The 12,396-nt window shown below is 43.0% G+C and overlaps 1 protein-coding gene across 2 annotated transcripts in view; it reads right to left on the bottom strand.

Annotated features, from left to right (window-relative positions):
* Positions 1–4,916, bottom strand: part of Ythdc2 (YTH N6-methyladenosine RNA binding protein C2) — a 59,993-nt gene extending 55,077 nt beyond the window's left edge. For both annotated transcript variants that reach the window (XR_008219160.1, XM_052742127.1), the window contains exons 1-2: positions 4,461–4,916; positions 2,973–3,063 (exon numbers count right to left, since the gene is read on the bottom strand). Coding sequence is in view for 1 of the 2 variants with exons in the window: in XM_052742127.1 (XP_052598087.1) it covers positions 2,973–3,063; positions 4,461–4,698 (329 nt within the window). In the remaining variant the exon portion in view is untranslated. The remainder of the gene's footprint in view (positions 1–2,972; positions 3,064–4,460) is intronic.
* Positions 4,917–12,396: the final 7,480 nt, after the last annotated feature.

Genomic DNA, 12,396 nt, shown 5'->3' with positions numbered 1-12,396 from the left:
GTGGAACACAGCATTGCCAACAATTACTTCAAGCACATACTTTATAACTGCAAAGATTTTTCCCAAAACTTATGATATAATCTTCAAGTCTGTAACAGCTCAAGTTCCTGGCTCTAAGCCCACGATAACAATACCTACTTTAAGGACTATTCATATGATTACGATAGCTGTAAATTATAGCACCTGTCACAGAGCAGGATTTAAATAAGCAAAAGCTATTACAATAAGAAAAACAATCACTTCTTAAAGTCACCCAAATATTTCAAACAATATTTTCATTTGCATTTATAACTATCATATAAAAATGAGCAAGAGAACCACAATATGGTGAAATGACATTATTTTATAATTTTCCCCATTTTCATTACATTTAAATTCTGTCAACAATATCTTCTCCATACGAACACTCAACTGGGCCCAGACTCATTGTCAACCCTGACACCTGAGTTCAACCCTGGGGATCCACATGATAGACGGAGAACCAACTCTACATGTTTTCACCTGACCACATGTGCTGTAGCACGTGTGCATGCTTATGCTCTCACATGCCTAAATGATTATATAAATGTAAAGAACATTAAACTGTAGTTTTAGCTGTGTGTTCTAAGTGCAGCTTTTACTTTACTAACATTTAAATTTCTGTATTTCCTTATTGAATACCATAATGAACAGTAAGTTCTCAATTCTGTTGTCCACTCTCTAAGTGCTTAGTAATGCCTTAAATAATGGGATAAAGAATAGTCCAGATTAGCTGGGTGTGGTAGACACCTGTAGTCCCAGAACTTTCACCTTTAACTAACTTTTTCTCTGAAATTACTCATAATTCATAAATATATGCCAGACACTATGGTATAAACTGTGATTACAAAGTTGAGTAAAATATACTACTCTTTCCTGAAGCCCACAGCCAAACTGATGGATCAAACTGAAACTTCCTAACACAGGCTACCTCTGTGTGCAAAAATTATTCAAATTAAGCAGGTCCAAGTTTAAATTGCCACTGAAAATTTAGTTTCAGCAATATAATGGAAAGATAACAACTTGATAAAGATTTTATCCTTGACAGTTACCATTTGTCCCTATACACCAGGCACCACAAAGATAATGACACTACACGATATTTGGGGGGAAATATTCACATCTCTTTGTGGGAATAAAAATATGAAGTAGAGATTTGTATTAGTATGAAAACTAAAACACTGAGATCCCCTCATCATGTATCTATTCCAACGTAACTGGTGCTATGGCTTATATCGTATGAATGCACATACGATATAATTTAATTAAATTAAAAGTCAATGTTATGGGAGGAGGGAAGAGAAGACATTCATCAATATGCAAAAAATTACTTAGATAGGAGAAGTAAATCTGGTGTTCTGTTGTTCAATACCAACTACTTAATTAAGTAGTTAACAATAAGGTATACGTCTTTAAATAGCTACAAAAGGATCCTAAATGTTCTCATCATAAAGAAGTAATATCTATGTGAGGCAACAGATGTGCTAATTATGCTGATATCCCTAATGTACACACGTAATAAAGAATCACATTATACTGTGCAGTTAAAAATTAAAGTTAAAAAGGCTGGAGAGATGGCTCCACAGTGAAGAGCAATTGTTGCTCTTGCAGAGGACTGGGATTCAGTTCCCATATGGTGTTTCATATCCACCTCCAACTCCAGCTCGAAAGGATCATACACACTCTCTGCCCTCTGCAGATACTACATGCACAGGGTGCACAGATATACAGACAGACAAAACACCCATAACCATTAAATAAAAATAAATAACTCTTAAAAGGAAAAAAAATGTCATTGGCTCACCAAGCTGGACTTCAGTGCAATCTTTAGTCTGTCCTAGATTCTTTTTCTGAGTGAATAAATGTGTGTGTGTTGTATCACCCCAGGAAAAATCTGTCACTCAACACTCATTACCAGAAACACCAACATAACTCAATTGCAGACACTACTCTAGATTTAACCTAGAAAGAGACCATAGAAGCCCACATAATGAAACTTGCTTAAAAGAAAAAAAAAAAAAAAAAAAAACACCTCTATCTTCTCACAGTTAGATCCTAAGTTCCCTTCCCATAATTTGCAACTTTCAGTTCAAGGACTTTTCCTTTGTCATGTCTTCATGAAGTTCTCTCTGCATATGTGCAATGCAGCTTTTACTAAATTAATCCCTTTCTCACGCCTTTAATCCCAACACTTGGGAGGCAAAGACAGATCTGAGTTTGACACCAGCCTGATCTACAGAGTGAGTCCCAGGACAGCCAGGGCTAAAAGGAGAAACTCTGTCTCAAAATAAATGAATAAATAAATAAATGGAGAGAAAGATAAATAGATAGATAAAAGATAGTAAACTTGTTTATTTTTCTCATTAATCTGCCATTTACTAGTCTAATGATAAAACACCTAAGATGAACAACAGAAGCTTTATTCACTTTTTAAATTGTTTTAAACTTATTTTATGAGTATATACAAATTCAGGGGTTCACATGGAGGTCATTGGACAACCATTTGGAGTTCATTCTCTCCTTTCACCTAGTTGAGGTTGGGTCCCACTTGCTATTTCTACCACTGTGCAAACTTCTGGCCCATTCTGCTTTCTTCTGCCCCCATTTCACCATGAGGGTATACAGTCGCCATGGTAACCAGAGTCCGCTTTCCTTTCCTTTCTTTTTTCAAGGTGGGTTCTGAGGATGGAATTCAAGCTGTCAGGCTTACAGAGCAGAAGCTGCTTTCACCCGAGGAACCATCTCCCTGGCCCTCACCTATTTTCTGCACCTGAGAGGTAAGGAGGGTTGGAGGGAGAAAAGCTGACCTTGGTACAGACTTAAATGAGCTATCTACATATACTATAATTAAGAATGTGGAAGTTAAAACAGAAATGATTAAAATGTAGCCAGACACATTTAGCCCTTTTTGTAGAAAATAACTTAGTAAAAATTAAGAAAAACTGTAAACTTACCCTTTACTTTTAGAAACTAAACCAAGGGACTGACTCAGTCGGTGGATAAAGGCTCTTTCCGTACTGGTCAAAGAAGAAGGAAATTCCATTTCTACACAGGAAAAAAGGTTCCACTTATAGACAATTATAGGTATCAAATATGAAAAATAAATGTAAATATACAATCAAATTATACATTCAGGTGGAAGTATATTAATTCAGTAACTCATGTCTAATAGGATTCTGACACTAATTTTTAATATTATTTATTTAATCGTGTGTGTGTGTGTGTGTGTGTGTGTGTGTGCGTGTGCGCGCGCGCGCACCATATGTGTACAGTGCCCACAGGTCAGATGAGGCACCAGATCCCCTAGAACTGAGTTATGGATGGTTTTGAGCCACAGTGAGGATGCTGGAAATCAAACCTGGGTCCTCTGCAAGAGCAGCCAGTGCTCTTAACTACTGAGCCATCTCTCCAGCCCAGAGTTCCAATATTAATTTTTAAGCTACATATAAATATGATAACGGACTCTGAAATTCACCAAAGATTATTCGTCTATGTTGAAATCTTGAATTGGCATAATAATTATGGACATATTTTACTATTTTAACTTATTCCTGCTTTACTTGACAAAACTGTATTTCCTTCAATAATGAGGTATACTCAAGCATTATGAATTCCAAACTGAAACTCTTCCATCTCTGTTCTTAAGATTGTATAACTATTTAATATTCACTATTTCAAACTGGATTTGTTGTGACATTTTGCGAAGGCGTTGCTTCTGTCAAATATATGTTCAAAATAATTTCGTTTACACTTTTAAACCGTTAAGCCTCATCAGCAAGGGGTCTCCTATTTAAGCCAGCAAATCAGAATGAGCTAGGCAGACACTACAGGTCATTCCAGTACGGTATTATGAGGACCGACCGTGGCAAACAGGTCTCTGGCCTGATGAGATGGGAAACACGCTTGGAATGCCAAAACGAGTTTAATTTGTGTTTGATAAGATACTGCTACAATTATAAAAAAAAAAAAAGCCATATATAGTGTCGGTGTTTTTATTTATGTATTCCATTTCCTTCCGCTTCTTTGAAGATTTTGCAGCTTAAAGTAAGGCTACAGCTTCGTTTCGATAGTAATGAGGAGGAGAAGGACGTTGCCGATGATGGTCGGGGCTTACCAAGTCCTTTAAAAACCCTGCCGACAGCAGCCTAGGGCTGCAGAAAAGTACCCAGGAGAAGGAAAAAAAATCCCACCTGGGAGCCACCTAACCTCTTCTTCACCTTCTGAAGTCCGGCCACTGCTCCATAACCACCACCCCCCATCCCCCGACCCCCAAGGCACCCCACTCCACGACCGACAGTCACGTGACAGGCGCGGGGTTCACCTCTGCGGCCCGGCCCTGGGTTCCTCTGCCCATCCCGGGGGCGGGCGGGCGGGCGGGCCTGGGGAGGGGGCGGGTGTCAGCCGGCCAGGTCCCCGTCCCCCCCCCCAGTCAGGAGCCTCACCTCGCTGGTCCCCATATCGGAAGCGCTCCAGGGCGATGTTGACGGCGATCTTCACCTCCTCGTCGATGCGAATGTCTTTGAGCCCCTTGGCCCGGCCACCGCCTCCAGGGCCACACGAAGCCGGGACGCCGCCGCTGCCTCCGCCACCGCCGCCGCCGCCGCCGCCGCCGCCTCCTCCCCCGGTGCCGCCTCCGCCAGGAGCCGGAGGACGCGGCGAGACGCTGCTCGGCCTGGACATGGCCCTGAGGAGAAGCTCGCTCCTCCGCGTGGGAGCGGCCAGGCCTGCGGCCGGCGAGCCGTCGACCGAGACGGAGAGCCTGTGGGAAGCACGGCCGGCCAGGCGGCCGACCTACCGCTCGGCAGGCAGCACGGCGGGCGAGGAGCCGGGCGAGCGCCCCTCACAAGCGGCGAGGCGAAGCGAAAGCGCCGGCACCGCTGCGGCTCAGGGGAGCCGCGGGCGGGCGCGCGCGCGTGATGACGTCACCGGGGCGCGCCGCGCGTGACCCCACCCACCCAGGACGCCGGGTCCACGGCTAAGCCGGTGCTGGGTTAGGAATGGGAATGCGGTTCCCGGCCGGCCGGCCGGCGGATGCGGTCGGCGTTGGTTCTCAAGACAGTATCGTTCGATTGGAGGACGCATTAGGCAGTGGCCCGCTCGTTCGCTTAATGCTTCACTCCTTTCTTCGGAGCGGGCTTCTTGCCTCAGGAAGGCATTGGAAACAAGGGTTTTCCCGCCTTTCTGGGGTTCGTGGTCTAGTGGGAGCAGAGTAAGTACAGTGAGTACACCAATTGGTTTAAGTTTGAAGAACGAATAACGTCTTAGTAGCTTTCATTCTGAGACACATGAAAACTTGGTTATCTGAAATAAAGATTGAACCGGGTTTTACCTGGCAACGCTAAATGGGAGTGACAGCCCCCAAGAGGAAAAAAAAAAATGGTTACGTGGTAGTTATTAAGCGCTCACACTTTGAAGGAACAGCCTGTCGTGGAGTCAGAACGCATAGCAATGAGAACAGCAATGGTTTTGTGGCAAGATTAACATAGAGACAGGACCTTCTCAAGAGTTGTGAGGATTATGAGAACTCGCATTGGCTCAACATAAATCTAATTCCAATGATCTAAATTGCTTCCATTGCCGTTCTCCAGAGAACAACCAAAGTGATTGTGATTTCCTTTTTTTCAAAATAAGAGGCAGAGAGTAGTAACGTGAGTTGCTCTCCACCGCAGCTAGAACAAACCATCAATTTCTCACTGTAGCCCTCAAAACCCTCAGTGATACAGCCTGTGCCAACATGTTCCCCCTCATTTTGCTCAGACGCACTTAAGTTGGTTCTGTTTGGTTTTGCTTTTCTTTAATGGCTTCCGTCTTGGAGAGATGGTCTTCCTCTGAGAATTCACACGGATGCCTCTGTACCGTAATTTAAAACAGGATTCTGTCCCTTACATGGACATACTTTCTAATATTGTGTATCATTTTGAAAGTATTTTATTTGCTCTTGCCAAAAGTCCTCAGCTCCTAAGAACACGGATGTTACCTTGTTTGTCCCATCGGCACACAGAAGTATTTTTTGAATCTGGAGTCGGAAATGGCATCTCTGCTCTCAGAAAATAGTCACTGTTGTCCTTCAGATACCTGTTTCTTTGATTGACTGCTAGAAACAGCTTTAGACAAGGAGAGGCAGGCCTATAATAAATCTGTCTCCATCCAAAACAAGTAGCTAGCTTTGACGGTAGACTAAGCTAATTTTCAGAAGCTATATTAAAAACTTTGTTTTGGAAAATAAGAAAATAAACCACAGAGAACAATTTTCTCCTTCACCAACAGAGAAAAGACCATGATAACCCTGTACGTCTATATAGAATTTGAGCAGAGATCCCTTCAGAGTCACTCCAAATTTAAGTTCTCTTAAGTGAGTCTGCATTTTCACAGATTGGATCCTTTGATGGATGCAATCTTACCCTAAGGACACCTTTCTTATATCCCAGTGTAACGTGCTAGGATTCTCTTTAAAGATGTCATCCTGTAATAATTACAGCTGTTTTCTCCACACCTACCTTATTTGCAACTTGAAACTGGCTTACACGCCTTTCCTCACCAAACTTTACATCTCTCATATCCTTTTGTTCGGTCTCACTCTCTCACACATGCTGTAGGTCTAGATAAGAGCAGTAAGCAATAACTGTACCGCAGCCTGAGTGCTGTCCTAGCATTAAATTTCCTCCTCCAAACAAATTAGTCCCTTGCTTTTTTTTTTTTATTCAGTCTCACTCAATTTCTTATGACGTGGGCAATACGAAGCCCGATTCTTTGCCAGAATATAATGCAAATGGTCTTTAGCCCAGTCTTCACCAAACCCTTGCTCTCTCCTCAGGCGTCAGGCCTCTCCGGTTCACATTTCTCTTAACATTCTGATTTCTAGGCTCCTACCAGCATGACCCATTAAGCTCTGTTTGCAGCATTCTAGGACTTCTCTAGCCTAAAGCTCCAAACTTTTCCACACCCCTCTGTTCAAAGGCCTAAGAACTGAATGACCATGGTTACTCTAACAGCAGCCTCACCCAGCAGCATATCACTGTATGGCTTTTCTCATTGCTGTGATAAAAATTAATGGCAAAAGCCACTTAAGGAAGTAAGAGTGTATTTCCGCTCAAAGTTTGAGGGGAAAAGCCCATCATGCCAGAGGGAGCCAGAGAGGTGAGAACAGCTCTGCTTTTGTGACAGGGGTGTGACAGCAGCTGGTCACATTCGCATCCACACTCAGGAAGGAAAGAGGGATGAGTGCTGCCACTAGACTCGAGTTCTCCTTGGGTATTAGTCTAGGGCCGAAGCCCATGGTGGTGCTGCCCACATCCGGGTGAGTCTTCTCACCTCAGTTAAGTCTCTCTGGAAATGCCTTTGCAGATATACCCGGAAGTTTGTCTCCTAGGTGATTTAAAAAAATCTCCAAGTTGATGGCCAAGATTAACCATCGCACCACAGGAAAAGGCCTCTTGCCTGTGTGCACAGGAGTGTTGCAGAAGGTCTGTGGACCGAGTACTTACTGTGTCTTAAGATCCTCTCCTTTTTAAATCGAAATTTTTAATACAGGTAATCTAGCTGTACTCATCGTTTTACATACAGCATGTGGGTGGAGACATACAGTGCACATATTTACACATTACATAACTTACCTGACCACAAGGTATGACATTTGGACCTGATTAGCGGACTGTGACTCAACGACAGATCCTGGTTGCAGTGACTAAGAACTTGGGATTTCTCAGTCAGAGGAGAGTCAGAGGTTTTATGTGGGGCAAGAAGAAAAGATTATAACAATTTTGTTTCAAGATTTTAATTTTGTTTATGATTCTAGAATCAGGCAAAAGTGTGGTTCATAAAATAGAGGCTGTCAGCTCTGTGAAAACTAAAGAACTGAATAAAGCAGAAGTAGATTGGTCATTTTAAAATTACTTGCCTGAAGGCAGAAAAAGAGGGACGCAACAATAGAAAACTGACTGATTCGCACAAGGTCACTTCAGCTTAATTTTGTTGTTATTCATTCTGTTAAGACAGGGTCTTACTTAGAGCAGGCTAGCCTCAAACTCACAATCTTAACCTCTGTCTTAACCTCCTGATTGGTTGCTAGGATTGTAGACACGCCTCGCTTCTGGTGTTTCCTTTTCTTCTGTTTCGTTTATTGGCTGATTGGTTTAGGGGAAAGATTAGAGAAAATTTTCTCAGGCCAACTGAAACTGTCCTGTCTGGCAAATTTGCTGACCAGCTCTCTCCCTTCCTACCTCTGCTTTCTCTTCTCCTTGTTTCCCTACCCCTCCCTCCCTTCCCTCTTTGACCCTGTCTCCTCTCTCTCTCTCATGACTTCTCAGAAAACCAGAGAGCAGCCTAGTTTCAGTTTGGTGGCGTATAACTTTATTTGGGCTTTCTTTCTGGTTTGTTGGATTCTGGTGCAAGAACTGAGTCCAAAACAGTTGGTTTTGGTTTTGGTTTTGGTTTGGTTTGGGTTTTAATTTTCATTTGGCATTGTTAATCATGTCAACAAATTGTAATGCTCTCACCACAACAAATGTGTTCATTGTCTTTTGGGCATTTTATTAACCCCATCTCCCTTGCAGTTAGCTGTGAGTCACATGGCTAAGGGCTGTCCATTGGAATGTTACTGGAAGCAACAAATACCACTTCTGGGCTGTCTTTCCATCATTCCTCCATTTTCTGCTTTTCCTGGTCAGCAGAAAGTTCTTAGACAGTGATAGAGACACTGCCTTCCATGACGATTGTGATAGTCCCCTTAGCAACCTGATTTGATCTGAGTGAGAAATAATCCTTGGCTGTGGGAGCCGCTGAAGTTGTTGGGAGTGTTTGTTTCTAGCACGCTGTAGTTGTTGCATGAATTGGTCCTGATGAATCACACTTCCTTGTACTCTTATCTTTATATACTTACACTGACTCTGTCTTTCAGCTGTGGACTTACCTTTCACCATGGTGACATTAATGAACAGAGGTTTGAATAACACTTATGAATTCATATTTACTCTCCTCTATCATGAAGCATTCTGCTTCCACCATGTAGAGGAGCTGAGGCTAGTGTGCTAAGGCTTATGGGTACACCATTAGTCAGGACCAATGGCTAGATATGTGGAGACAACATATTAGAAAAATATAGCCTCCAGCAAGTTGCAGAGAAGGGAGAGGGGCAATACAGCCACATATATGACTCAAAGTAAGATCAAAATGCTCTCCTGGCCACACATCCCAAGTTTTTTGCTCACAGAATACATAGACAAATAAAATGCATATTACACTGAGCAATAAATTTAGGTTTGGTCTGTTACACAACAGTAGTTAAGAAATAAAAAGTTAACTCATTCTGCTCTGGGCAGTGACATATGCCTGTAATCCCAGCACTTGGTAGGTAAAGACAGGAGGCTCAGGAGTTCAAGACCAGCTTCAGCTACATAAAGAGTTTGAGGCCAGACTAGGCTTCATGAAACCTTTTATTTAAAAAAAAATAGGTGAGTTCTGACTATTATGGAGAGACACAGATAAGGGTATCTCATCCAGAAGCAACTGGGCCAAGAAAACTGACTGGAACAGTTCCAGTTTGTACCCAGCTGCTCAAGCACTGGTGGTGACAACACTTCAACATGCTTACAAACAACTCATGGCATGCCAGCATGCAACAGCAGAGAGCTCTGGAGAATACTCCAGATGGTTCTCCTTGTCTATGAAATTGTTCCTGTAGAGTAAAAGACTCTTAAAATAGAACCACTTGCTTTTGTTATTGCTGTTACAAGTATTTTCTTCCACACTTTGTCCCTTACCACCCACATTTGCTACCCCTCCAACCCCTTCTTGTTTAGGTAGGTCATTTGGGGTCTTGTTTCAAGGGTTGTTGTCTTAGGTTGGTTTTGGCTCCCTAAAACTTGAAGGAGAAAAGTCACATTCTAGTAGGCAAGTGAGTTACTAAAAAGGATCCTGATCTACAGTCCCCATTAGGAAAAGCAACAACAAAAAATTTTGGAGGACTTGGGAGGCCAAAAACCAATGTAGAAGCTAATAAGGACATGCTGCTGTTGTGGTTTGGGTACGTGTTGTCACCCCAACACTCATGATGAAGTTTCATCTTCATTAGGAGGCATTAAGATGATAGAAACTGTAGGATTAGATAAGGTCACAAAAGAGAGATGGCCAAGGTTGAATACTGATGACTTTACAAGGGTGGGGGAGTGGACATGTATTAGTTATTTTACTTTTCTGTTGCTGAGATAAAAGTACCACAACCAAAAGCAACTTGAGGGAGAGTTTGTTTTGCCTTGTAGTTCCAGAGGGCTAGATAGCCATAATGGCAGGAGCAGGAAAATGGGAGATTACATCTCAACCATATACAGGAAGCAGAGAGACAGAGACAGAGAAACTGAGCAGGAAGTGGGGACAATGCTATAAACCCTCAAAGGCTGCCCCCAGTGACACACTTCCTCCAGCAAAGCTGCACCTCCTAAAGATTTTGTAACTTCCCAAACAGTGCTACCACCTGGGGAACAAGTTTTCAAATACATGAGCCTATGGGGAACTTTTTTTTTATTCTGACCAAAATAAGGCAGGAGGAGGTGAATTCCTTGTTTCTTTCTTTTTTAACTTCCTTTTTATTTATTTTTTGTTTTTTGTGTCTTTCACATCGTGCCTCCCGATCCCATTCATTTCCCCATCCCTTGGTATCCCTCTGACCTTACAACCCCCCCCCAAATAAAATAAAATTTAAGGGGGAAAAAAAAGAAAAGAAAAAGGGGATAAAAGGAAAAATCTCATCATGGAAGCTGTAGTGTGACACGGTGAGTCACGCAGTAAACCCCTCTGTCCATATGTCTTTACTTGCAAGTGTTCATTGTAAGGAGTCCTTGGTCTGGTTCAAGTCTCTGGTTTTTGCTACATTATTGATACAGGGCCCTCACTGGGATTCCTCTTGGATATCCTGTTGTTGCCCTGTGTCATTGAGATCCTGCAGCTTTGGGTCTGCAGGACCAGGCCTCTTCACATGCTCCCACAGATCATAGGGTGGATCAACTCACAACCCAAGTTCTGGGCCTGGGTAGTTGCAGGGTTGGTCAGCCTGCCAGTCCCATCCTCCACCACCACCACCACCACCATCCATTCCCCCTTCCCCCAGTTCACCCCTTGCAGCAGTGAACAAGGGACAGGGCCAGTTCTCCTGCTTTCAAGCCTCAGGGTTGACACTCCTACACTTACACCACAGGGCCAGCTCTACTGTGTTACCCAGGCAAGGTAGAGGGGCCACTCTCCCCAGTGCTGCAGCTGGTGAGGGACAGGGACAGCTCTCCTACTCTATGATCTCAGGGTTAGTTCTCCCACCTGCCACAGGAGGGGGAGGGAGGGACAGCTCCCTGTATCTTGCCATGTGATTCTCTGCATTGACTATGGACTTGGTGGTCATCTACAATACCCTATGTAATTTGACCCCTTAGCCCTACCCCACAACTCTGAGCCAAAAGAAACCCCTTTTCTTTATAATGGACGCAGTCTTTCAGTCTTGTATTATGAATAGAAAAGGACTAAAACAGATGCTCTCCTTAGTAGATCCCTAGAGTGACCCCCCCTACCCCAGTAAAGAATAATGAAGGAATATGTGTAGGCAAGTGGGACTCATTGTAATAAACATAAGTAGAGGGGTCTAGGATTAGCAAAGGCAGATACCAGGGCCTGAAGGAATCTTGTAGTTGGAAATAAGCAATGAGTGACTTAGCACTGACCCATATAGACAGCAAAGGATCAGAAATGCACTATCTAATGCCTTGATAGGTAATAACTCCAGTAGAAGTTAGAAGCAAATCTAAGTATGAGCTGAAGGACCCTGAAATAATCTCAGCTTAAGTTAATTACAGAGAAATTAAGCCCTGCCCTACTTAAATCTGATGCAAATTTTCTCATTGCCCAAGGCCTAAGTAACTGTAAAATTACCTCTAACTCTATCTTTGATGCATATATAATGATGGACACATCAAAATGTATATGTTGCTGCTTTGTATGATTATTTACCAGCTCTTCTATCTTTGTAGTAACCTAAAAATAGGCATTCAAAGGTCTGCCACAAGGTGGTAGTAGAGAGCTAGTTTTTGCTTTTCATAAGGGTTTCTATTGCTGTGAAGAGACACCATGACTACTGCAACTCTTATAAAGGAAAACATTTCATTGAGGTGGCTTCCGTACAGTTCGAAGGTTTAGTCCATTATCATCTTGTGCAACATGGTGGTGTGCAGGCAGGCAGACATGGTGCTGGGGAAGTAGCAGAGTGTCTTACATCTTGACTTGCAAGCAACAGGAAGTGGTCTGAGTGTCACATTGAGCGAAGCTTGAGCAAAGGAAACCTCAAAGCCCACCCCTCACAGTGACACACTTCCTCCAACAAGGCCACACCGACTCCAACAA

Source organism: Peromyscus californicus, unplaced genomic scaffold (assembly GCF_007827085.1).
Source record: "Peromyscus californicus insignis strain IS unplaced genomic scaffold, ASM782708v3 Scaffold_17__1_contigs__length_78620276, whole genome shotgun sequence".
NCBI classification, from domain to species: domain Eukaryota; kingdom Metazoa; phylum Chordata; class Mammalia; order Rodentia; family Cricetidae; genus Peromyscus; species Peromyscus californicus.
This window is presented reverse-complemented; position numbering and strand designations above follow the sequence as displayed.